This window comes from Capra hircus, chromosome 19 (genome assembly GCF_001704415.2).
Source record: "Capra hircus breed San Clemente chromosome 19, ASM170441v1, whole genome shotgun sequence".
Classification (NCBI taxonomy): Eukaryota; Metazoa; Chordata; class Mammalia; order Artiodactyla; family Bovidae; genus Capra; species Capra hircus.
The window spans coordinates 34,629,529-34,656,656 of NC_030826.1; the positions used below are offsets into that span (position 1 = coordinate 34,629,529).

At 55.9% G+C, this 27,128-nt stretch overlaps 1 protein-coding gene across 12 annotated transcripts in view; it reads right to left on the minus strand.

Moving 5' to 3' along the window:
- MPRIP (myosin phosphatase Rho interacting protein) overlaps positions 1 to 27,128 on the minus strand; it is a 94,988-nt gene that overhangs the window by 35,317 nt on the left and 32,543 nt on the right. For 10 of the 12 annotated variants that reach the window (XM_018064820.1, XM_018064816.1, XM_018064814.1 and 7 more), the window contains exons 4-6: positions 12,001 to 12,152; positions 5,487 to 5,571; positions 733 to 946 (exon numbers count right to left, since the gene is read on the minus strand). In XM_018064820.1, coding sequence (XP_017920309.1) covers positions 733 to 946; positions 5,487 to 5,571; positions 12,001 to 12,152 — 451 coding nt within the window. Of the gene's footprint in view, positions 1 to 732; positions 947 to 5,486; positions 5,572 to 12,000; positions 12,153 to 12,625; positions 12,726 to 18,904; positions 18,963 to 21,141; positions 21,281 to 27,128 lie in introns of those variants that run through there. The other 2 variants (XM_018064810.1, XM_018064815.1) reach the window with 2 other exon arrangements.

Consider the following 27,128-nt stretch of genomic DNA (forward strand, 5'->3'; position numbering starts at 1 on the left):
AATACCACACAGCCAAGCTGGAAACCGAGTACATCATGACAGAGAGCGCATCACGAGAGGCCATGCAGCCTCTCAGTGCATCGTTACGGGCAGGGAGGCCACCCAGGAGGAGCAGAGGAAAGGCAAATCCTGGATGTGGTGGGCACCCACAGTGGGGGAGTACCGAGCGGCTTTTGCCCAGAGCCTGAACAAGCTGCATCTTGCCTGAGTGAGCACAGTCTCAGCTGTCCATGTGTCTTTAGTGGACAGATGGAAACAGGGAAGTTGGCCTGTCATGCAGAGCCCTCTAGGCCTGGACAACAGAGACCAAGTGCTGCCCCGCTCTGCTCAGACAACTGCAAGTCCTGGAAGGAGACATGTGGTCGTGCCAGCTGTTCCTGCCAGCTGTTCCCCTGCTTCAGCCAGCGCCTGGGCAGGGTGCATCAGTGGGAGAAGGACTGGACAGCCTTTGATGCTGCTCACAGGACACAGTGGGCTTCAGATAACCAGGCCTTGAACACAGAGCAGCCACGGGGAGCAGAGGCTCCTTTGGACACAGAGCTCACTGCACAGCATCCCGATTCTCATGACACCAGGCTGGGGCACGGGAGCAACTGAAGGCTGGTGGGCCAGCAGACACACAGGGGCACCTGAGCCCCAGCACCTGCTCGCCCTGTTAGGAGGCCCGGACTAGTGCTGGGAGGTGGGGTACCAAGACATGCAGGCACGGTGGCCACCCTGGCTACCACTTACCATCTCTGCCCTCAAGCCCTGGCTCCCTCAGGGTGCTGGCCGCAGGAGGCTGGCCTTGGCTGGGACTCTGAGCTGGACTCAGGCTGCTCCCGTCTGGCTGGTCCTTGGCCCTCATTTCTTCCTGCCAGAGTGTGGACTTGGTGGTGGGGACTTTCTCAGCACTGGGGATGCTGCTGCTGCTGCTGGTGACAGCCATCTTGGCCGGCCCTGGCTCCTGCAGGGGAGAGTGGTGTCCATGCAAGCCGGGAAGCACCCTGCCCGAGCCAGCGCTTGGGTCTGGGCTGCCCGAGTACCTGGCTACCAAGGTCAACTGCAGTGTCAGAGGCCCAGATGCCAGGAAGCAAGGTTCTGCACAGAGACATCCCGGCTGGGTTGGAAGCTTTCTTTCTTCTGCAGCCCCAGCCAGCACCCAAAGCCTCTAGGCATGCAGAATGGGAGCCTGGAGCCCAGGTGGGAGCCCAAGCTGCAGCTGGTGCTGCCCCAAGGGACAGCATTTGTGTACGAGGTACTTAGCCAGAGCATACAGAGGACTGTAACTCCACACTGTAAGCCTATGGCACCTGCTCACGCCCCGGACCCGAGTTCCTGCCCACCCAGGCACTGGGGTGCCTGCTCCTGACCTGCCACTAGCAGGATGGCTCTGGGCACCCCTCAAAGTGAGGTACATTTTGGCGGTCCTTCCCAAAAACAGACTGCCTGCTGGGCTCTGACTAGCACCACACCTTCCGGTTCTCACCAGCCACCCCAAAAGCTCCTACAAGGGGAGCTCACCTAGGCTGAGAGGAGGTGGCAACCCGCATTCACAGGGCCAATAAGAGGCAGAGTGGGGCTTTGAGCATTTGGCACCCCCAGGGGCCTCTGGGAGAGGAGGGCCCAGGATGGGGTGTGCCTGTTGGGTGGGCACCTGTGTCCACAGTGAGACAGCCAGCACTTTGCCTAGTCCAGAACTTCCTCAGTTCCACAAGGGTCTCGGGCCTCCTGGGACAGATGAAGCTGGGATGGCTCTCCCGCAGACCCGGGAACGCCCAACACCCCTTCTGTCACAGCCGTCAGTAGCCCTGCCTCCCTGGCTGGAGACTCCTGAGCGCTCTGAGCCACCATGGAAGAGGTAGGGTCCTGGAAGAACGTGGCTTCTGACGGTTCCCCAAGGCTCCAACAGAACCAGCTCCAACGACCCCAGGACACCAGCCCCGAGGCCCCGAGCCTGTGGTCAGTGGCGCCCTGGCTCCACACCCAGCAGCCATGCTGCCCTGAGCAGAGGTCTCTCTGGGTGGCCTGCTGTGCCTCCACAATAACCTGGGGCCCACGCGCTGAGGCCAGCACCCCCGCCAGTGCTGGCAATGTGGGGGGTGGGCGTGGTGCCATGTGGCCCTGGCCCCTGGCTCTGTGGGCGTTACCTGGATACCATGCTTGACGAGTCCGTCCCCTCCGTAGAGGGGAGCTGGACCAAGGGACATAGAGGCTGCCAACATGGGCTGTAAAGGAAGGGCAGCACTGTGCCCGTGAGAGTAGGGCCCTGGCACATGCACTTCTTCCTGATGCTGGGGTGAACCCAGCATGGGGCAGGGTGCTGGTGAGGATCTCCAAGAGGAAATTCCAGGCCTGCTTCCTGGGCCCCTGACCTTCTTAGGACTCAGCCCAGAGGAACAGGGCCCTGGAGGTGCTAAGATCCATGGTGAGTCTCCCGTGGTAGCCTGCTGTCTCCTGCCTGTGTGCCCAGCCTCGCCACATCAGCAGGGGCAGTGGGGCAGGGCAGGGGCTGGTTTCTGGGTAGCCACTTCTCTCCTCCAGAGCACATGGGTGGAAAGCAGACCTGGCAGGGGCGGGGCCAGGGCCACACGGCACCACGCCCACCCTCCACACTGCCACCACTGGTGGGGGTGCTGGCGCTTATACCGACAGAGCCCTGGCACCCGTGCAAGGCGGGGAAAAAGCCCAGGGCTGTCAGTACCATAAAGAAGCCAGCTGAGAGCGAAGAGAAAATGGGGCAGGAAGGGAGGCCCAGTCAAGGGGCTTCTGCAGCCTCCACATGCTAAGCAGGCCCCTTGTGACCAAGTTTCCCACAGAAAGCCACTTTTTCTACCCTGGGGCATGGCAGCTGAGCAGAGGGCCAGTAAGAAGGAGGGTTCTGACCCAGAGCGGGCATGGCAGCAGGTCCCAACAGGTAAACAAGATGCCTGAGAAGAGGTGGCAGCTCACAGCAAATGTTTGGGCCTGTAGTGGGTCGGACCAGGGCCTGACTGGAGCCTCAATCACAGAGAGAGGCCTGCTGTTTTACACATCCCTGAAAAAGACCAAGTAGCAGGGGCCAAGAACCCAAGTGGGTGAGCAGACGGAGGAGCCAGCCTCCCACAGCTCCGCCCAAGGATGTGTGCCCCTAGCCTGCACACCAGGCTGGGTGAACACGCAGCCCTGAGCCTTACCCAAGTCCCAGCTCTGGAGTCTAGGGAGATGGAGAGGGGAACCCCTGGTCACACACTCAGTGGATGACCACTCCTCTCTAGGCATCTGGGTACCAGGACGCCCTTCCTCAAACAGCCAGAGAAGGAAGAGGCTCCTGGGAACCCATGCCTCTCAGGCTCCAGCTCTATAGGTCTGGGCCAGCCTGTCTCCCCACTGCTCTGGGCTCTGCTGCAACCCAGCCCCCAGCCGAGGGGTTGTCCGCTCTCCCCCCACAGCCCCATTCTCGACCTCCCTCTGATCTGAGGGGTGCCTGCACACTCCATGGCCCCACCTCCCAGATGCCTGAACATCCTCCTTGAAGCAGGACCCTGGGCCCCCTGCCTGCCTGGATTCCTGGAGGGCAGGGTACAGCAAAGGGACACTCCCAGGCCCGTTAGTCTGACCCAAAACTCTGGGGCAATGAGAAAAAGGCTAGGTTTGGGGTCTTGGGTTCTTCTCTCTATAGAGGCCCCTAAGGCATTAGCCTTTCCTCCCAGCTCCATCTCAGGTTGCTGAGGGTGCTGGCCCAGAGACCCCCAGCTCTCCTCTGGAGAGGCCCCACATCCCTCCTCAAGACTGACTCATGGGGTCAGTCCCGGATGAAAACTCATGGATGCCAGAAACCTGCAGCCTCTGGCATGATGCTCAGGGAACCAGAGGCTGAGCAAAGGAGGCTGGGGCCCTCCATGCCCCAGGGGCCAAGATAACCTCTGGCAAGTGGGTGATGTCCCCACTCAGAGTGTGAAGCAACACTGAGGGGAGAGGGCGTTCATGGGGCTGGGGACAGCGGAAAAGACCCCCTCGTCTGGCTGGAGTACCTCCTGCTGTGCAGCTGCCCAATTTAGAGGCAAAAGAGTTCTGCCCGACACTGCTCCTGAGGCATCACTGCAGAAACATATGCAACGCTAAACACTGTGATCCCACCTGGGGTTCTCTCAAGCTAGAAGTTTTGGGGATTTCTCTGTCTGCTGTTTCCTAGCAGGAAGCTGCACCTTGCGTTTCCGGGAATGACTGCGATTGCATTTTGCCCACGTTCTGCCAGGGACACTACCTTCCAAGTGGGTGTCAGCCTGGGATCCCCTCAGGGTGGGTGGGCAGAGAGCAGATAAGGACCGTTGGCTGAGAGCAGGCCAGGGAAGTCTGAGGGGCGTGCAGGGAGAGGGACTCTGGCCAGGCACACCACCCTGTCCTGCCCATGCTGCCCCTCGGGAAGCCCAGAGGAGCCAGCAGGGACTGCTGAGCCCAGGGGTCATCAGGTCCTCCACGGGAGTACTGTCAGGTTCTGGGGCTTCTGAGACGCCAACAGGCCCCGGGTCTGCATCCTATTCCCTCGCAAGGGTGTGGGGGGCTCAGGTACACAAGGCAAGGGCGCTGTCCCAGGGAAACGTGGAGCAGAAGGTGCACGTTCATAGATGATCGACTGTTCCAATGAATGGGGCTGGGGCGCTGACCCTCCAAGCAGTCAGATATCCAGCACGACTTAGGCTGGCCCACTGTACCCACAGTTCCACATCCATGAATTCAACCAATTAGAGGACCGTGCAGTCCTGCGGGATTTACTACTGAAAACAATCCACACAAGTGGACTCCCAGAGTGCAAGCCTGTGTAGCTCCAGGGTCACTGTACTGAGCACCCAAGAGGGGCCTGGCACTTTTGCCACTGTTCACAGTAATCTGAGAACTCGATTTCAACAGGCCCATTTCACAAATCAGTCCACTGAGGCCCTGAGCCCTTCTGGTGCCCTGAGCCCCTGCAGACCAGCCAGCGGAGGGAAGCCCTGGACCCGGGGGACTGCCCCAGCCACCTCCCACTCTGGCCTCGTGGGAGCTGGTAGGAGCATAGAACTAAGGCTGTGCCAGTGCTCTCCATTTATGGTTACCCTGAGAGCCCCTCGCGGCCAGGCACTGCAGGACCACTCCTCCTGGCCCCCTGCCCAGCCTGCTGTCTGTAGAACTGTCTGTGTGGAAGGTGGAACTGAACTGAGCCTCTCCTCCCAGCATGCTCTTGGCTCCCAGCAATTGGCGGGACGGTCGGGGGGAGGGATGGGCACTGTGCAGTGACACCTCTGGGGGCAGCCGCACAGCAGGTCAACCTCTCCAAGTGGGGGTCCTGCCCTGGGGCTTGCAGAGGACTGTGCAGAAGGCAGCCCACAGACTCGGAGAAGGAAAGTGAAGACCCCGGGGCTGAGGGCTGCCTCAGCTCTGGCATCACCCCTTCCTTCCCTTGCCCCCAATTCTAGGCTGGGTCCTGAATCCCCCAAACTCCCAGGGCACTTTTTCTTTGCCCCAGCTCCACCGAGGGGATGCCTCACCTGTGGTGTGGGGGGCTCCACCTTCCGCTTCTTCTTCTGGTTCTGCTTGTTGGTCCTGGGATAGACTGTGAGCATCTCTAGCCACCTGGGAGAGAGGAGGGTATGGCACCAGTCAGACCAGAGCTGCCACTCCGGGGCAGGAAGTGCCAGCAGCACAACTGGGACACGGACAGGCTGACCACTGGCCTGGTAAGGCCTTGGCACTGTTTTTGTTACCAGCCTTCCTCTGGGGCTGAGACTCTACTCTAAAATCGCCCTCCTGGAGTACGGCTGGCCAGTACAGACACACTGTGACTGGGAAACCCCGAGGACCACTGGGGCAAGAACCTAGCAGTTGTTGCCAAACTTTCCCACAGTGGTCACTTCTGGCACTGTGCAGCTGACCTCCCGTACTCTGGAGGGGCTCACCTCTGGGCCCAAACTGCACAATGAGGGTGCCCGTCGGGGCACCCTGGGAACGCGGTTGGGAAAGGCCTAGCGGAACTGCCCAGGGACCAACACCAGGGCCCACACACTGGAAGGTCCACTCTGGACCAGCAGCAGGGAAGGCAGGGAAGAGCATGGCCTCAGATCTGGGTCTCCTCCCCTCAAACCAAGACCCAGGCGGCTCCTAGCCCTTGGGGATTTGGCCTCTCATCTCTGGAACCAGGGGGGTACTGCTTGCCTCTCTGGAGCTCTGTAGTAGCTGGGAAGGTCACAGCGAGGGGAAAGAGAAGGTGTGGTGGGAGGAGGAGGTGTGGCGGGGGGGAAGGGCGGTGCTCTCTCCACAGGGGACAGTACTGCAGGGGATGCTGGGCCAACTCTGCCCAGACACAAGGGTCTGTGTGGGCCTGCAGCCAGCCTGTGACAAGAGCCTGCTGGCAATAGCTGAACTGCTGAGGAAGGCAGGGTCTGCACCACCACCATACTGGTTAAGGCAGCAGTGAAGACCAGCACCCAAGCCCAGGGCAGGAAGAAGGGCGTATCTTTAGTTCTCAGAGGTGGTCCTTTAGTGTATTTGTGTGTGGGATGCCACTGGGGTGGCTATGCTGCTGGCAGCTGGGAGAGGGGCTGCATGTGGAGTGCACCCCTCCAGCAGCGGAGCTGAGGCCCAGTTAGGTGAGAGCAGGGGTTCTCGGCCTGACAGCGCGCGAGTGCACTGCATGAGGAGATCTGAGCACAGGCTCTGCTCCCAGGGCCCCGAAGCCAGGAGGTGACGACGGCTCACTCTGCACAGGAGCAGACGGGCAGGCTCCAAGGGCTCACCCATGTACCCTGAGGAGTTCGAGTACTTGTGGGTTAACAGACTTGCTTTCTAGCCTGCCAAAGGGAACAAATTTCCTTTGCAAAGTTCACACCAAGGACCCTGCCTGCAGAGGGCCCGTCTCCAAGCTCTACCTGGGAGGGGAAAAGAGACTGCTTGTGAAGTCACATCATCCTCCAGGGCCTGGGAACAGGGCTGCGGCAGGCATGTGCAAAGCAATCAGGGAGCCCTGCGCCCATGAACACTGGTCCTGTCGCTCTTGACTAGTAACACTACCAAGCTGGGCAAACCTGTGTGCCTCACACGACAGGGCCTTGAGGGGGAAGGAGAGAAGACCTGCACCACGGCCACACAGCTGACTGGAGAGAGCTCCTGAAGCCCCTGCCAAGCACCAGAGGGAGGTCCCGCCAGAGGCCAGACCGTGTGGTGCTGACCTGGGCCCCAGCTCCCATACTGCTAGTGCCCTGGGACCTCAGACACCCCTCCTGTGCTACGTCACCCAGACCCCTCCCAACTCGGGTGTGTGTGTTTGTGTGTGTGATGCCAAATCTCCTTGAGGAGTCTGGTTGGGCAGTGGAACCTCAGCCAAGGGTGCCTGCCAGACAGGCCATGGCAGCAGGTGTGAACCAGGACCCACGAGTGGCTCTGCTGCCGCTCGTGCCTGGGGAGATCAGGTTCCCTTCATCTCTGGCCTCCCATCTCCAGCTGTAGAACCACTGACATTGGAGGAGGGAATGGCAAACCACGTCAGCATTCTTGCCCTAAGAACCGCATGAACAGTATGAAGAGGCAAAAAGATATGACAACAAAAGATGAACTCCCCAGGTCGGTAGGTGCCCAATATGCTACTGGAGAAGAGGAGAGAAATAGCTCCAGAAGGAATGAAAAGGCTACGCCAAAGCGGAAATAGCACCTAGTTGTGGATGTGACTGATGGTGAAAGTAAACTCCGATGCTATAAAGAACAATACTGTGTAGGAACCTGGAATGTTAGGTCCATGAATCAAGGTAAATTGGAAGTGGTCAAACAGGAGATGGCAAGAGTGAACACTGACATCTTAGGGATCAGTGAACTAAAATGGACAGCAATGGGCAAATTTAGTTCAGAGGACCCCTGCATCTACTACTGCAGGCAGTGATCCCTTAGAAGAAAAGGACCAGCACTCAGAGTCAACAAGAGAGTCTGAAATGAAGTACACTGGTGCAGTCTCAAAAACGACAGAATGATCTCGATTCATTTCCAAGGCAAACCATTCAATATCATACTAAATCCAAGCATATGCCCCAACCAGTAATGCTGAAGAAGCTGATGTTGAACAGTTATATGAAGACCCAGAAGATCTTCTAGAACTAACACCAAAAAGAGATATCCTTTTCATCATAGGGGACTGGAATGCAAAAGTATGAAATCAAGAGACACCTGGAATAAAAGGCAAGTTTGACCTTGGAGTACAAAATGAAGCAGGGCAAAGGCTAACAGAATTTTGCCAAGAAAACACACTGGTCACAGCAAACACCTTCTTCCAATAACACACAAGATGACTCTATGTATGAACATCACCAGATGGTCGATACCGAAATCAGACTGATTATATTCTTCGCAGACAAAGATGGAGAAGCTCTATACAATCAGCAAAAACAAGACTGGGGAACTGACTGTGGCTCAGATCATGAACTCCCTATTGCAAAATTTAGACTTAAATTGAACAAAGTAGGGAAAACCACTACACCATTCAGGTATAAATCAAATCCCTTACGCTTACACAGTGTAAGTGACAAACAGATTCACGGGATTAGATTTGATAGACAGAGTGTCTGAAGAACTATGGACAGAGGTTCCTAACACTATAGTGATCAAAATCATTTTCAAGAAAAAGAAATGCAAAAAGGCAAAATGGTTCTCTGAGGAGGGCTTAAAAATAGCTGAGAAAAGAAGAGAAGTGAAAGGCAAAGAAGAAAAGGAAAAATATACCTATCTGAATGCAGAGTTCCAAAGAATAACAAGGAGAGAGAAGAAAGCCTTTCTAAGTGAACAATGCAAACAAATAGAGGAAAACAACAGAATGGGAAAGACTAAAGACCTCTTCAAAAAAATCAGAGATACCAAGGGAACATTTCATGCAAAGATAAGCACAATAAAGGACAAAAATGGAACAAACCTAACAGAAACAGAAGATATTAAGAAGAGGTGGCAAGAATACACAGGAAAGTGAAAGTGTTAGTCACTTGGTCATGTCCAACTCTTTTCGACTCCACGAACTGTAGCCCGCCAGGCTCCACTGTCCATGGAATTCTCCAGGCAAGAATACTGGAGTGGGTTGCTGTTCCCTCCTCCAGGAGATCTTCCCGACCCAGGGATTGAACCCACGTCCCTTATGTCTCCTGCATTGGCAAGCATGTTCTTTACCACTGGCACCACCTGGGAAGCCGAGAATACACAGAACTATCACAAAAAAGATCTTAATGACCCAGATAGCCACAGTGGTGTAATCACTCACCTAGAGCCAGACATCTTGGAGTGCGAAGTCAAGTGGACCTTAGGAAGCATCACTACGAACAAGGCTAGTGGAAGAGCTGAATTATTTCAAATCCTAAAAGATGATGCTGTGAAAGTGCTGTACTCAATATGCCAACAAATTTGGAAAACTCAGCAGTGGCCACAGGACTGGAAAAGGTCAGTTTTCATTCCAATCCCAAAGAAGGGCAATGCCAAAGAATGTTCAAACTACTGCACAAGTGCACTCATTTCACATGCTAGCAAGGTCATGCTCAAAATCCTTCAAGCTAGGCTTCAACAGTACGTGAACCGAAAAATTACAGATGTACAAGCTCTGGATTTAGAAAAGGCAGAGGAACCGGAGATCAAATTGCCAACATCTGTTGGATCACCAAAAAAGCAAGAGAATTCCAGAAAAACATCTACTTCTGCTTTACTGACTTCACTAAAGGCTTTGACTGTGTGGATCACAACCAACTGGAATATTCTTAATGAGAATACCAGACCACGTGACCTGCCTCCTGAGAAACCTGTATGCAGGACAAGAAGCAACAGATCAAACTAGACATGGAACAACAGACCTGTTCCAAATCAGGAAAAAAGTATGTCAAGGCTGTATATTGTCACCCCGCTTATTTAACTTATATGCAGAGCACATCGTGTGAAATGCCGTACTGGATGAAGCATAAGCTGGAATCAAGATTGCTGGGAGAAATATCAACAACCTCAGATATGCAGGTGATACCACGCTTATGGCAGAAAGTAAAGAGGAACTAAAGAGCCTCTTGACGAAGGTGAAAGAATGAAAGAGCTGGCTTAAAATAACATTCAAAACACTAAGATCAGGGCATCCTGTCCCATCACTCCATGGCAAATAGACAGGGGAACAATGGAAACAGTGACAGACTTTATTTTCTTTGGCTCCCAAATCCCTGCAGACAACAACTGCAGCCATGAAATTAAAAGATGCTTGCTCCTTAGAAGAAAAGCTATGACCAACCTAGATAGCATATTAAAGATCAGAGACATTACTCTGCTGACAAAGGTCCGTATAGTCAGATTTTTCCAGTAGTCATGTATGGATGTGAGAGTTGGACCATAAAGAAGGCTGAGTGCTGAAGAATTGATGCTTTGAAATTGTGGTGCTGGAGAAGACTCTTGAGAGTCCTTTGGACTGCAAGGAGATCAAATCAGTCAACCCTAAAGGAAATCAGTCCTGAATATTCATTGGAAGGACTGATGCTGATAAACTCCAATACTTTGGCCACCTGATGTGAAGAACTGACTCATTGGAAAAGACCCTGATGCTGAGAAAGACTGAAGGCAGGAGAAGGGGACGACAGAGGATGAGATGGTTGGGTGGCATCACCGACGCAATGGACATGAGTTTGAATAGGCTCCAGGAGTTTGCGGTGGACAAGGAAGTCTGGCGTGCTGCAGACCATGGTGTCTAAAGAGTTGGACGTGACTGAGAGACTGAACAACAACGAAAATGCTTTACGCTCTTAAAATCCATGACATTCTAAGAGGAGGATTAAAGCGAGACAGTGAAACTGGTCCTCTTGTCTGCCCCTGGCGTTAGAAACAAAATCCTGCCTCTCCCCACAGGAGGATGACTAGCAGGGAGCTGGCACCCCAGGAAGAAGCCACCCACCCCTCAGCAGCATGGGTCTGGCCCCCGTTCCACACCCACCTCAGTGAAAATGAGATCTCACTTCCTCCCACAGCAGCCGTGGCCAGCTGCAGCTGATGGGGCCCCAAAGCCCAGCCCATCGCTCACCGTTTCCCGAACGCAAGGTGCCTGATGTCCTAATTCCTTCTCCTCCTTGCGCAGTAATCAGCCCAGCCCCTCAACCCAGGGAGTTTATTTCCTCCTTTGCACCTTAGAGAATGACAAGTTTCTCCATGACCCAGTGCCCAAGCTCCTGGTTGGGCCAGGGCTACCTGCTCGCTGTCACGCACCATGTCACACAGCTGTGCAGCTGCGTACACAGAAGAGCAGGGCCCCCAGGAGGCAGATGTGACAGGGCTCAGAGCACGGAGCTCAGCCCCCTGAGCTGGCAGCTGCCTGGAAATCTGGGTCCCTCTACTTTCCAGGGCTTCTCCCAGCCTCCACCCAGGGCATGCTGGAGGTGGGGGGGTGGGGTGGCCCAGAACTCTGCTGTGTCCATGCAGACAAGAAAAGCAGTGCGTGTGGGCACCCTGTGGTGACTCCTAAGTGCAGACACGGGGGTCATCAGGGAGACACAGCCTCTGCTCCAGGGCTGACCGCTGGCTGAGGAGGACAACACACTTGGGCAAACCCCAGCCTTCACAAGCGCCAGCTGACAGAGCCACATGCCTCGTGGGGAAGGCCTCCTGGGGGCCGCACTGGAGGGTGAAGGGAGGGCAGGCGAGAGGCAGCAGGGGGCATGCGTGGCCGGCAGCTCAGAGCTGCAGTGCATGAGCTGCAGGAGGGGCCTGGGCAGGGCCCCAGGGCCTTTCGGGCAGGAGGCCAGTGAGGCTGGATCTCTGGAGACCGAGCCCCTTGTGGCTGAGTGAGAGGCGGCCAGAGTGAGGTGAGGATGGACTGGGAGACCAGAGAGAGGCCTGGAAGATGCGCTGAGCCAGCAGAGGGAGGTGGCAGGGGAGTGAGGCGTGCAGGGGCAGCGGGGCAACTGTGGGCGGGGATGAACCAAAGATGGACGGAGAGAGAACTCAGCAGATACAAGGCGCAGATAGTCCGAGGACCCGGGCAGGTGGGGCACCTCGCTCAATACACATGTAGAAACTCACCCACTGATGATCTCCTTGGTCTCGGCCCGGATGAAGTGCTCCTTCTCGGGGGTCAGAATGCACAGGGAGAACTTCTGGCCCGTCCGGCCCTCCCCGTCCACCACGTCTGTGCACTGGTTCATGTTGATGGTGCCCTGTGGGAGGGTTGTGGGCTGCAAGAGGAAGGCAGGGCAGGAGTCACTCTAGGGGCAGAGGGAACATCCCTGTCTCCCCAGGTCCTTCCGGACCCTCTTGGCTTCTCCATAAGCACTGGGGCCTCACAGCTGTGCAGACCCCCCTGCCACGCAGAGCATGGGGGTGGGCTGCCTCAGTCTGGCCCTCATAGCCCCGCGTCCTACTGACCCACCCCGGGGGAAAGCGGTGACAGGCCTGCTCTCCTCAGAGGACAATCAGCTTCACGTTCCTTCCCACTAAAGAACAACCCATGAGTGCTGGGGGAGGGCGGGGGCTGTGTGTGGGGAATAGGCAGCAGACGCCTCTTGAGGACAGCGGGGGTGACAGAGGCAGCCGGGAGCCTGGTCTCAGAGGGTGGCTGATCCAGAAAGCAGTGAGAAAAGCTACAGGAGGTGGTTTTGAAATTGCAAGGCTATTTTTAAAGGCTAGGAGGGGCCAGAGAGAAGCACACCTTGAAGGCGGACTGTGGGGCAGGCAGACTGGAGCCTCGCACCTGGGGTCGTCAGAGGTAGGCCTCCTTCAGGGCTGCCTGGCCAGGGCTGGGACAAATTATAGCACTTCCCCCCTTTTCTCAGTCAAAGCTGTGAGGCACTGACATTAGGGAGAGAAATCCAAAAACAAGATACTGAGCGGATGAGTGAGGACCCTCCTGGAACACAAGGAGGCTTTGGGGAAGGAGGCAGGGGGCCGTGGCAGCCACCACACCAGGCCGAAGACTCTGTGAAGGGAGGGGAGCCCAAGCTCTAACTCCCACCCCACCTCCACCTCCACAAGGAGCCCGTCCCAAGGGCCCAGCACTTCCCGGCTGGTTCTGGAGAAGCAGCAGGGGCAGAAAAGGCCCACAGTAGTGCCTGGGTTCCCTTCCACCAGCCAGTCCCCTGCTGCAACACAGAGGAAGGGGATCTGGTCTGAAGATGAGATGCCGAGCTCTGCTGACCCATCACCAGCCAGTTCCCTTTTTGTCCACTGGGGCGCCACCCAGGAGCCAGACCCCAGAGGTGGTGGCTTTCCGGAGTCCTCACCCTGACACAGCCACCAGCTCGCAGGGTCACTGCAAGGCAGGGAGTAAGTTCCCCACTCCAAGAAGCCTTTCCGTGGGGCCTCTGGGATCCACCCGTCCTCCTGGGGCCCAGTTCAGGACAGAGGCAGAAGGGCAGGAGGGCAACCATGTGCCCACAGAAGAGCATGCACCCTCACTGAGTGTTCTAAGTGTGTCCTGTCTCAGAAGTGCCCCCAAGTGGGCATGAGAGAGGGAGCCACACCCACGCCAAGCTGAGCGCTTCCCAAGTGAAGTAAAGCCTTGTAGCACCTCTCCTGGAGGCTCCTGGCCAGCCCTTAAGCTGGAGAAGGGAGCCTGGTGGGTGGTCCTCAACCAAGCAGCTGACGAGGGTGGTGGCCCAGGTCCCCCACCTCCCTCGGGATGAGCGCTGTCTTTCCCACCTTCCTGCCTCAGCTCTAGGCCCTGGCTGCCTTCCCCCACATCGTGCCAGTGCCCAGTAGAACCCTCCCTGGGTGGTGGTCTCTGCGCTCTCCAAAGGCAGACTCCCTCAGGCAAGACACTTGATCCCCACTGGCCCCAACAAAATACACGGCCTCTCTGAGGCAGGGCCACAGGAAGGACCAGGGAGGGCACCGTGTGGAGCGAGGCACGAGCGTGAGAGCGGGCAGGCCCAGCGCTCTGCTCTCCTCCCCTTCCCTCATGGTGCCGGTGCAGGTGCACGGCCCTGATGAGTTACCCTGTGTTACACACAAGCAACACACACAGGTGAGTTCAGCGGGGGCCATAAAGTACAGCATCAGAAGCTCCAGCGTTCTCTCCTCACTGCACCTAGAGGGCCCCGGGCGACACGCGCTCCTCTTCAGAGGTCACTGCTCCAGGGCTCAGGGCCCAAGCTGCTCCCTGGTCCCTCTGCACAGTGAGAGCTCCCTGCCGGCCCCGCAGCTCCGTGTGGCAACGGGACTCAGGCACCAACTGTACCCTGAGACTTTTGGCAATCTCTCCATGATAAGAAGGTGCTACCTCCTTCAGAAAGTTTGTAGAAGGGCCACGAAAGGCAGAGACGTGACAGGTGAGGGCTGAAGGGCACGAGCCTCTCTCTACCACCTCTAAGCCAGGATCACCCAGTTATAGTCTCTCTCATCCCTCCTTAAATATGACCTCCCATGAGGCAGGTGTGACCTCATCCTGTCACACACAGAGAAGGGGGAGCAAGAGACAGGAAGCCTGGGAAACCTGTCCAGGCTCACAGGGGCCAGGCCTTCTGGCCTCAACAGCGCCCCCGCCCCAAGCCCGGGAAGCAGCAGCACGGGAACAGCCACACAGGCCCTTCCCTGCTAGACTTCAGTGTGCCTCCCATACAGTACAGACTAACCCGGCACTACCCGATGGCTCTGTGGCTCAGACTGTCCTGGCCTTGACCATGTGGCCTACCAGCATGCACACGTCCCACTGTTTGCAGGGCAAGGTGCCCCAGGCTCAGCTTGTATGTACCTACCCTGATCCTACTGCTACTAAGTCGCTTCAGTCGTGTCCGACTCTGTGCGACCCCATAGACGGCAGCCCACCAGGCTCCCCCGTCCCTGGGATTCTCCAGGCAAGAACACTGGAGTGGGTTGCCATTCCCTGATCCTAGAATCGGCCATTTCTCCAAGGATCCCTGGTTCCTTTCACTGGAGAACAGAATTAGAAATCAATACTGAGGAACTAGGTATGCTCATTGCTTTCAGTGCGTTGCTGCCTCCAGGCCTTCTCAGATGACAGACAAGGAAACACAGGTGCGTATAACCTGTGCAGTCACGTCTACATTCACCACCCCCCGCCCCCAACCTATTCCTATCTATCAATTGCAGGATCTCTCTCTCCTGAGCGTGTCTCTGAAGCTAAACACACTGGTCTCCTCCACTTGAATCCAGGACCATGTGGATCATTCCAGCCTCTCCCCTTGCCTGCCTGGGCCCCAGCACACCCAAGTGGCCCAGACTGTGATCCAGTGCTCCATGGGCAACTTCACCACTGTGCACAAGGCACCCAGCACGATCCCTTCTCCTTCAGTTGTACAGACTCCACTCACGTCCAAGGGCACCACTACCTTACATACCCGCACCTGGACTCTACAGGGAAGTCCTGGGGAAAAACCCATCACAGCTCCTTGTATCTGAGATCCCTGTGGGGGAGCAGACACTAGTTCTACACTTCCTGCCTCTAGCACGAGTTTCGGAGCCCTCTCTTCCAGGGCATGCTGGGTAAAGAGGGAGGGAGGGCAGGCACAGAGGGGAAAGGCCAGGGGCTCAAGGCACCTCCTAGCAGAAGCCATTCTTCCAGCCGAGAGAGCTGTGAGAGCGGAGCTGCTCACAGAGGGGGGTGGGCCCTAGCATGCAGGCAGTGCGGCCTGCTGTGGAGATGCATGCCCAGCTCTGGTCTGCAGGGCGCCGTGCCTGGGGGAAGGCAGTGCTGCTCTGCCCAGCGGCTCCAGGCAGACTGGGAGAGAGCACACCATCGTCTGCTATGGGTGGGCTGGAAGCCACACAGCTGCTGGGGCCGTGGCACTCAGCAAACCCTCCTGCAGGGCCCCCTGCTCACTCTGGTGCTGAAAGACCCCCGATGCTGAGGTCTGAAGCAGCCAGAACAGACTCTTGGGGACCAGGAACCACCAGAGAGGCTGGAGAGAAGGCGAAAGGTCCTAAGCTGTAAGGCCTGAGTGCTTAATGTGATGGTTTTCAACTTTTGCTGAATAATGGAATGACCTGGAAAGGTAACTAAATGGAGGTTCCATGCCCAGATTTAAACTCTCTGGGGGTGGGGCTTGGGCATCAGAATTACCAAAAAGCCCCTTCACGCATCTAACGCCGAGGCTGGGAAAAACCACCTGGAGGGGAGACCAGTCTGCTCACTGCCACAGCAGGCCCAGCACCACGGGCTGGATGGCCCAGGCCCTGGCCAGCTGCACTAGGTCACTAGGCAGCTCGTGGCTGGGCCAAAGAGGACCTGATGAAAGTATAACAGAGGGGAGAGGAGAGAGAAAACACAGCTGCTGCGAGCCCACTGCGGGTGAGGGACAGCAGGGTTCACAGACGGGGGCACGCCTGGGGACGTGGTATCGTCAGGCCCCAGCACCCACAAAGGCCCTGCCAGCCGCAGTGAGAGAGAAAACGGAACCTCAGGCAACCTCCTGAGGGGAGGAGGAGGGACACGGGTCCTCTCCTTGGTGACCCTGTGAGGCCCTCGACCAACTGGGAAGGTGAAGACCACACCAGGCAACCCTGCCCCCCACAGGAAGGTGAGGGCATGGTGGGGCTGCCACACATCCTGTGATGAGAGGAGAGTGCCGTCCCCACACCGCACACAGGCAGAGGCCCCCGCCTCGACCCTCCGGCCCTGAGCGCCAGGTCCACCTCCTCTGGCTCTGACCCAGTGTGAGCATCCCGGTGGAACATAGAATGGGGGGAGCTTGTTGCCACACAGAGCATGCAGGCGGGTCACGTGGGCACACACACCCTTCCTGTCAACCACACTGCTGACACACACAGACACACACACCCCGTCAACCACGCTGCTGACACAGACAGACACACACACCCCTCCTGTCAACCATGCTGCTGACACACGCACGCGCACACACCCCCCTCCTGTCAACCACGCTGACACACACACACACACCCCTCCTGTCAACCATGCTGCTCACACACGCATGCACATACACCCCTCCTGTCAACCACGCCTGACATACAGACACACACACACCTCTCCTGTCAACCACGCTGCTCACACACGCGTGCACACACACACACCCTCCTGTCAACCACGCTGACACACACACCCCCCTCCTGTCAACCACGCTGCCGACACACACAGACACACACACACACACCCCTCCTGTCAACCACACTGCTCACACACACGCACACAGACACACACAGCCTCCTGTCAACCACGCTGCTGATACACACAGACACACACAACCCCCCTCCTGTCAACCATGCTGCTGACACACGCACGCGCACACACACCCTCCTGTCAACCATGCTGCTGATGCGCGTGCACACACACACCCCTCCTGTCAACCATGCTGCTGACACACACAGACACACACAACCCCCCTCCTGTCAACCATGCTGCTGACACACGCACGCGCACACACACCCCTCCTGTCAACCATGCTGCTGACACACACAGACACACACACACCCCTCCTGTCAACCACGCTGCTGACACACAGACACAAAACCCCCCTCCTGTCAACCATGCTGCTCACACACACCCACCCCCCTCCTGTCAACCATGCTGCTCACACACGTGTGCACACACACACACCCTCCTGTCAACCACGCTGCTGACACACACACACACACCCCTCCTGTCAACCATGCTGCTGACACACAGACACACCCCTCCTGTCAACCACGCTGCTGACACACGCAGACACACACACCCCTCCTGTCAACCATGCTGCAGACACACAAAGACACACACACACACCCCTCCTGTCAACCACGCTAGTGACACACACACCCTCCTCCTGTCAACCACGCTAGTGACACACACACACAACCCCCCTCCTGTCAACCATGCTGCTCACACACGCGTGTGCACACACACACCCTCCTGTCAACCACGCTGCTGACACACACACACACACCCCTCCTGTCAACCATGCTGCTGACACAAACAGACACACACACACCCCTCCTGTCAACCACACTGTTCACACACAAACACACACCCGTCAACCACGCTGCTCACACAGACACACACATACCCCTCCTGTTAACCACGCTGCTCACACACGCACGCACACACATACACCAACACACACCCCCTCCTGTCAACCACGCTGCTGAGCCTTGAAACCAAGTGGCGCTGGTGCTACTACAGAATATGGCTAGGCAGGACCCACCCAAGGTGGGTGCCCAAAGGACTTCAAATAACCTTTTAATGGAAAAATTCTCTGATTTATTCCAAGAATCCACACAATCGAGAAAGTCTGCTCTGAGCTCACACCACATCAGAAGTCACTGGGTCTCCCCTGCTGTCCAAGTTTTAGAGCACAGGGGAGCAGAGCAGTAACGAGAGTATCCAGCAGGGGACTCCCAGCCTGGACACAGGCCAGGCATGGCCACGGCCCCTCAACCCTCCCCATGCCCCCCAGGGACCCCAGGCTCCAGGGACACTTGGGTGCCCACAGGCATCCACCTGCAGCAACAGTGCAGGTCCAGGGCACACATGCTGTGAGCCCGGGGCTGACATCCCCAACCCGTCTCAGGACAGGCCTGTGCCCAAATGCCATGGTGCTGAGCAACGCATCCCGCCCTCCCATCTCTGACCCACAAAACCCGGCTGCAGGACTGAAGCTGCATCCCATACAGGCTCCTAGGCTCCTTCCCAGGGATCTGTGGGGCTCATCAGCAGAGGGGCTGGAGCCTCCCAGAGTGAGTCCAGAGCCCTGTTCTTCCCAGACTCAAATGCTTCTCCACAGTCCACAAGAAAACCCACAGGCACCAACCCTCTCCCTCTCAGGGTAGGAAGCCTGGAGCACATCAATGCCGATGCCCTCCTGCTTAAACTTCCCAACAGTGAGAGAAGGAGACAAACCTCCAGAGAGAAGGGGCTTGATAGCAAGGTTCTCTGCCTCATTCTCTGCTTGCAAAGACTTCCCTGCCCAACAAGGGCTGTGAGAAGCTGAGGCCTGGCAGGCTGATAGGGCCTCGTCTAAGAAAGGACGCTCTCACTTACCTCTCCTCCTGGAAACTCCCACCGAGGGCTTGGAGGTGTGCACTTCCTGGGCCCCGCACTGACCCGGTGGCGTGTTAAGGTCCACCGTTACAATCTGTTCCCACCTCACCTCCTCCAGGCCCAGCTCTCCTGCCCCACCCCCACCCCTGGAGCCCCGCCACTGCCGCTGGCTCTCCCAGCACCCACACCTGGTTCCTAACAGCAGATGTCTGCCCCCAGCAAAACCTCAGAGAAGCTGCTCACGGAGGCCTGGGAGCACCCGAGTTCTCTGGACCCATCAGCTGCCTGGGGACACCGAGGACGGGGAGGGAGAGGGCAGACGCCGCCCAGCCATAAAGGGGTGCACCCTGGAGATGTGTGTTCTGTCTCCTGGACCCATCAGGACCCTGCGGTGGGGGCTGTCACCACTGCAGAAAATAATTTCAAAAACAAGGAAACATACACAACTGGAGTCCCTATTGTTGTCCATGCTACTGTCAAAATGGTTCTAAAATTTGTTTCTTTTTAAAAAAACACAGAAAATACACTTTTAAAAAATCTAGATGTACTATTTCAAGACATTCATCTCTTAATTAGGCAACAGATGTCCTTAAACCTGAGAGGAAGGGGCTCCTTTGGGGAAGCAGGCCTTTGTTTGACAGCAGAGCCAGACCCTCCCCCACCTTGCCCCTGCAGTGAGACAGGAGGGCGGCAGGAAGACAGGCCATGGAGCTGCAGTCTCGTCCAGAGCGTCCAGTATCCACGCTCATCCTGAAAAGCACTGCTCCTTTCCCCACACCACTGAGAACACGTGATGTAGTGAGGCTACAGAAGTGACCAGTCAGCTAACAGGCGGAGCTGGAAGTCAGCCCACACACAACAACCCAGGTGTTTTCTGACAAGCTGCTTGAGGACGGGCCAATTCAGTTTCATCTCATTTTGACGAGTTCCAAGAGGGGAACTGCTGCTGCTGCTGCTAAGTCGCTTCAGTCGTGTCCGACTCTGTGCAACCCCATAGACGGCAGCCCACCAGGCTCCTCCATCCCTGGGATTCTCCAGGCAAGAACACTGAAGTGGGCTGCCATCGCCTTCTCCGTTCAAGAGGGGAAAGTGAAAGTGAAGTCGCTCATTCGTGTCCGACTCTTTGCGACTCCATGGACTGTAGTCTACCAGGCTCCTCCCTCCATGGGATTCTCCAAGCAAGAGTACTGGAGTGGGTTGCCATTTCCTTCTCCAGGGGATCTTCCCAACCCAGGGATCGAACCCTCTCTGCATTCCAGGCAGACGCTTTAACCTCTCAGCCACCAGAAAAGTGCAGCCTAAAACAAGCCGTGAGCCTGGGCGGCCTGTGTTGGTGCTGTGCTCTTCCTGGCCAGGCTGATGACGCTTTGGACAACCTGGACCTCCAGGCAGAGTCCCTCCAGGATGCAGGGACACAGGTCTCCAGCCTAACTGGCCATCACCCTACACCCAGGACGCTGCAGGGCACTGGCAGAGCCTGGCCAGCGTCACTGGAGGGCCTCTTTATGAACTGAACGTTACTGTCTCCTCAAAACTCCTTCGCTAAAGCCCTACCCCTCAATGACCCGGTGCCGGGAAGCAGGGCCTCTGGGAGGTCCTCTCTGCTCTCCACCACCTGAGGACACAGGAGCAGTCTGGGACCTGGAAGACAGCTCTCACCAGACAGCTCTTGCCAGAACCCGGCCATGCTGCACACAGATCTTGGACTTGAGAAATAAACCGTGTTGTTTGTTAAGCCACGGCAGCCCAGATGGAGGTCAGCCCCCACTGCAGCACCCCTGAAGACGGGTGCCCCTGCAGAAGGCCATCCACTCTGCCCTCTGCTGAGGGCTGAGCAACAGGCTGGAAGCAGAGACGTGATGCCCAGCGGGAGTAACTCTGATCAAGGAAACCAGAAAGGGCATCTCATCATATAAACCCCAGAAGTTCCTATCAGAGAATTTTCTGAATTGTCGTATTATCATCTCATCTTTGTGCTGTCCTGTTCTCCCAAAATCTGTACAACGAGTATGTTACTTTTATGATTGGGAAAAACAGTTGTAACAGCAAACAGTTTTTGTGGCATTTGCTCCCCTGTGTATGACCACTCCCCTTGGTTTCAAGATCCAATCCAGTATTTACATATTTTTAATTGTCTACATTTTAGCCACAGATTTGCTGCATTTTAAGAAATCTTAATCAGCAAATTCAAAGTTATAAGAAAAGCAAATGCAGGGGCACTTTTCACACCAGGATACAGGGCAGTAGGTTGAGAGTTCTCTGTGGGAACCAGTGAAGGTGCAGTCTGGGGCAGCAATGGAAGAGAGGGTGTCCATTCTTCCTGCGGGGGCAGTCCCTGTCCTCCCGTGACTGGGCAGGAGCTTGGAAGGAAAGGGCCTGTGAGGAAGAGGAGGGAAGAGAGGGAGGGCTGAGAAGCAAATGGCTTTCAGCTGGCCCCAAGCTTGCAAGGCTTGTGCCTTTGACATGGCTATTTTTGGGTTTCTGAGTGGGGAGAAAAAAAGAAATTCTTCCCACCACTGCCGAGCTTGGCAGCCCCTTTGCCCTGGCTCCCCTCCCTGCCCCTCCCCCCTCCACAGCCCCTCTGGGATGGAGGAGGCCCACCCTGGAGTAATTCTCTCCCCCAGCTACCCCTTACTACCCCCATGCTCTGAGGATTGGGAGGCCTCACCCACTTGCCTGTCTCTTTCTACGGAGCTGAGAAAACGGGGGAATAAATGAAGCCTCAATTAGGCACGCATCCAGGGTTTGGGGGTTGGGGGAGGGGCCGAGGCTCCAGCCCAATCCAGGAATGCCTGAGAAAGCTGCAGGAGTCTCCACAGCCTCCCAGGGTGGAGGCTTCCCATAGACTCCTTTTTGGTCCACACTGACCAGGCGGGCAGGGGCCTGGGAGACCGGCCTCACTCCCACAGCAACTCACTGCAGGAGGCCCGCCGGCTGCAGAAGGCTGGCCTCCCTCCGCCACCCCACGTGGGCTGCTTTTCCCCCCGCCTTTCTTCCTCTCTGGTGCCCTTCCCAGAGCAGGAGGCAGGACCCTCAGAGTGTGGACCCAGACCCAGGCGGGTGGCAGCCCTCCAGGCCGAACAAAGGCAGTTTTCCCCTTTTAACTGTGGAAACCCATCGTTTCTTATTTATTCCACTCTGAGCCTAGAAAGAGCAATGAAACGGGGATCTTATTTCTTCCCCGGGGGAGGGGTGGGGGGCAGCGAGGCGGATTCTGTAGGGAGGAGACTGGAGACTGGGCAGGAAGAAGCTCTGTACGGATATTTTTAGAGCATGGGAATTAAGCAAGCAGGGACATTCTGGGGCCGGAAACCTTTGTCTCTGTCCAACTCTGAAAGGCCAGTGGGTGATGGAGAAAAGAGCCTGGGGCGACGCGCGGCAGGCAGGGAGGGTGCCTCGGACTCCAGGGAAAAGGAAGCAAGCAGGAGCAGAGGGCTCTGCAGCCCCCTCCAACCCCACCCCACCCCTCCAGGCTGTTGCCACGCTTTATAAGCCGGGCAGATGTCATGGCCACTCAGCAGCTTTGTGGCAAGGAGCAGTGGTGCCCGGCTCTTGGCAGGGCCGCCCCTCAGTTGCCTGCTCCAGTCCCCTAGCTCTCAGAAGCATGGGGAGGTGCAAGAGGCCAAGGTGTGATGCCAACCACTCCAACTTCCTTTGCTGCGGGTTCTGGTCTGACTGTGGAGGAATGAAATGGGAGCTAAAATAAGGCTTTTCAGTTATCATCAGGGTTCCAATGCATCAGGCTGTCTCAGTTCTTTAAGACTATAAATATGGTCTAACCATCTGTGGGGTGCCTCACTCAGAAAGCACCCCTCTACAACCTCCAGGACAACCACACAAATCTGGGGGATCCGGACATGGAGGGAGGAAAATGGAGAGGACACCCTCCTCCCAGCTGAGGAGCACGGAGTTTCCAGAGCACAATCTGGCAGTAACTATCAACTGCCTCAAGATGGTTCACAGCCTGGACCCAGCAACTCTGCTTCTGGGATCGTCGGCTGAACCATTATACTGAGAGAGAAGGAACGGAAGAGAGTAGGGAAGAAAGAAAAAAAAGAAAACACTTCAAAGCGACTTGAATGCCTGCAGTATGGAACACAGTAAACACAGCTACCTGGTGACCTAACAGGTAGCTGTTCAAGACTGTGCTGTGACGGGTGACACAGGGAACCATTAGAATCGTTTCATTAAATACAACAATCTTATTTTGGGGCCTCACTCAAGTGTACAACTACACACCCTGGGAGGACACACAAACCATGGCGTCTGCACGTTCTCGCCTCGGGGCACAGGGCAACGTTGTTTTCTACATGCCTTTTACTGTTTCCCAAATTCTTTGCCATGAAATATTTATTTCTGGCTTTAGGGGGCAGAAATCCCTCTTTCTTTAGTCCCATCTTCTACCACCATCTGTGTGCTTTGACCAATCCTGAACGCCCACCTCTGGAATGCTCTGAGTTTGTCTCTCCCAAGGGCGATCCAGAGCTTGAGGGGAACACCTCTGCAGCCAGGCAGGGCATGTGTCTCTCAGCGCCGTGCCCCTGTGCCAGCTAACCCTCCTCCCTGATATGGGCTGTGAGGTTCTGGAGGGCAGGACTCTTCCTCATCTCCATTTTTCCAACTCCCAGCCTGCCCAAGGCACGCAGCAAGTGGATGAATGCATCAACCTCTCCTGGCTCCTTCAGGTCACAGGGAGCACCGTAAGGAAAACACACGGTGTGAGAGAGGGAACAAGCGCGCGAGGCCCGGAGCGAGGACAGGCCCGTGCCGCACACCCCCACGGCCATTCTCACGGCGGCCAGAGTATCAGTTACGGGACCTGCCCAGCCCCTGCCAACAAGCGTCTTATTGTTGGTGCAAGTAGGTGCCTGGGCCCAGTCAGTCAAGGGCCTCATTCGCCAAAGGGAGATTAGACGGAGTCTCCCTCTAACTTTTCTGGAACAGCAGTCATCGTTAACCCTGGGGTTTCCAACCAGAGAATCAATTTCATCTTGATCCAAAAACTCCTGGACCAGAAGAACTGTTCCCTAAGAGATGAAAAGTATCTCTTTCTCATAAAAGGCACTGCAGCCTTAATTCAGGAGGTGAACACACACTCGCAGCAGGCACATTTACACTCTCTCTCAAAGACACCATACCTGGCACACGAGCTGTGCAGACCCAGGGCAACAACCTGCCCCACAGACCATCTAGGAGAGGACAGAGGAGTGGGGCTCACGAGGGGGAGGCCCAGGGTGGACACTGACTCCTGAAATGCATGAGGGGCCTCCAGTCAAGCACGGCCAAAATCAGAGATGCATTCAAGTTGCTGATAAAACTCTAATAAAAAATGACCACAGATTTTTAAAAGCTATAACTCTCAAAGACAAAAAACAGGAGAGAGCAGCAGATGTGGGATAGTAAATAAATTGTGCACACCTGGAGAGGGACCCGGGGGAGCAGATTCAAGGGGTCCCAGAATTCCTCATGCTCAGGAGTAGCCCAGCATCTCCGCCAACCTCAGAGGCGAGATGGGCAGGAGGGCTGGGCAGTCCCCATTCAAGGAGCACCAGCCCACAGGGCAGGCTCCCATGGGCAGCACCCACAAGGTGCTCTCTGAAAAGGTTCTGGAATCAGGGCAGGAAGCACCATGGCAGGGTGGGGGGTATGTGTGGGGGCGTGGGGGTGTGTGTGCATGGCAGGGTGGGGGCGAGGGGCAGGAGGTGGAAGATTCCATGAAAGTCATCATCCTGAAAGCTGAGGCCACCTCAGACAGGAGAGGGGAGGACCTGGATCGGGGGGCTCTCCAGTTCCCAGCCTGACTGTCCTTCTAAGACAAGGCCGGCCAATCACCACATAAACCCTGCGCACACATAACCTCGTTCTTCAATACAAATGTACAGCTATGGGTCACAGTCATTTGAGAAAGCCCAAGACCAAAACAGGCAGGGAGGGAACTAAGAAGAAAGCAAGTCAGACCAGAGACAGAATGGAATTTCAAAATAACTGGAATTATAAGAGACAGTACTGTGTCCATGAAACTGGAATAAGATGCTATAAAAAGGGATACACAAAGAACAAGAAATGAGCCCCAAGAAACTGTAAGTATCACAGCTGACATAAGAACCAGAATAGAACAAAACAGGATCACTGGGATCAGAAACAGAAGGGTTTACAGCAAGGTTAATGAGGTCTCAGGAACAACAAAGCCACGCAAAAAGATAATAAAGTTAGAGACTGTCCACAGGAACCGAGAGCCAAGGAACAGAGGCTCTGAGACCAGGGAAGAGAAAACAAAAAAATCACCCGAAGAAAAAAAACAACAAGAAAACTACTGGACCAGAAAAACTGAACTTTCCTCATTGAAAGGCACACAGGCTTCTGGCTCAGTGAGAGAAAACAGGCCCACAGCAAAGCACAGCCCATGCAATTCTAGAGCCCAGGGGCTCTCAGAGTTTCCAGAGAGAAAACGCCCTTCGTTCACCATGGGGTCAGGAACCGTACGTGAACTACTCCACGGTAATGGTAGAAATAAGAGACAATGGTGCCTTCAAAACTCCAAGGGGACACTGTTCCCAGCCTGACATTGTATAACCAGTCCAGCTGCCAATCGAGAGTATAAGCAAAAAGGCATTTTTAGACATGCAAGGTCTCAAAGCTCTCCCCCTTGTGCCATTCTCAAGAGGCTTTACCAAGTAGAGAAGCAAACCAAAAACAAGAGATCAACCTAAAACACTCAGGAGAAGGCTGAAGGGAGCCCCAGGCCAAGAGCTAAGCAGCAGGCCTGGAGAAGAGCCAGGCCAAATGGGACAAGCAGAGAGAGGTCGCCATGAGGGATGTGACTAGGAAAAAAAGAAGACTCTCTGACCGAAGGACGTGCCCACACTAAGGAGAACTTGTAGCTCTGTCAGGAAGTGCAAAGTTCAATTAAGGTTAGTTAAATATAAATCAAAATGAATGGGGGAGGGCAACCATAAACGTCAAGAGAAACCAAGTGTGGAAGGAAGTACAGCCATGGTCATTACGTGGCTTGAGTGGCAGTTTTCACAGGGTCAGAATAACATAAACATGACTGATCTAGCCCTCCATTTAATACCTTACATGGGCTGGCTTATCAGACTGTTTGTATTGCCTGTTTCCCAGGAAAGTTAAAAAAAAAAACCACGGTCAGGCAGGGAGGGCTGGCTCACAATGGGGTCCCAAGAAGTCAGGGTGCAGGGCTGTGCCCTGGAGGACTCTGCAGCCTGGCCTCGAGCCACCTGGCCCTGCACAGGCACGTGTGGGGGCACCATGGGTGCACAGACCGATACCAGTCACTTGGCTTTGTCTCTTGGACCCCAAATGTTTCCTGTTGCTGACTCTCATAAAATGACTCTTTTTCGACAGTTCTCTCCCTACTGCTACTTAATTTGCTCCCTAACCAATTATTCCAAGCTGCTCCCTTTCCTAAAACCCAAAGTCACTCCTGTCCCTGCAGGAGGGCCAGACCCACCCAGCCTATTAACGCAGACGCTCACCCTCCAGACCAGAGTCGCAGCGCCACAGAAGTCCACCCACAGCTCTAAGGACCTCCACCAAGGATGCCCACCACAGCCCAGTCTCAGCTGCTACCCCTGAAGAGTGAGGTCCCCAGAAATCCCTCCACCAGCTCACAGAACTGCTGCTCCAACCATCCCATGACCCCCTCCAACTCTGTAAGAGCCGTGCACATGCAAAGGGCTGGCAGGGGCCCCAAGTGGGCAGCAGGACGTAACATCACCTGCAGCCCCTCTGTTCACAAGCCACAGGTGTCCCACAACAGCTGTGGGCACACCGGGAGAGTCAGAAAGAGGACCGTGGTTCTCATTAGGCTTGAGGGCACCAGACACAGTAGGGAGTGCATCTCTACCCTGCTGCCCATGACTGAGCACGTGGGTAACTGGGAAGGAATGAAGGCACACGGGATGGCCCCAGTGACACGGAAAGGCACTCGCCGGGCCAGGTCCTCTCAATAGTCTCAAAGTCAGAGAGGGAGGATTCCGGGGCAGGGAGAGGCTTCTTAAACGCGTACAGCAGACGTGCCAGAGTCAAAGGGGATGGCAGATTGATCTCCACCCTTGGGTCAGCTGACAGGTGCCAGGCTTCTCCCACACCCACATGCATAGTTTAAGGTTCTGTCTATGCAGGCAAATAGCAAGGCTCTCCCTTAAAGCACTCACTGCCCTGTGCAGGAAGACTCACACGGAAATCTGCGTCCTGGGGACCA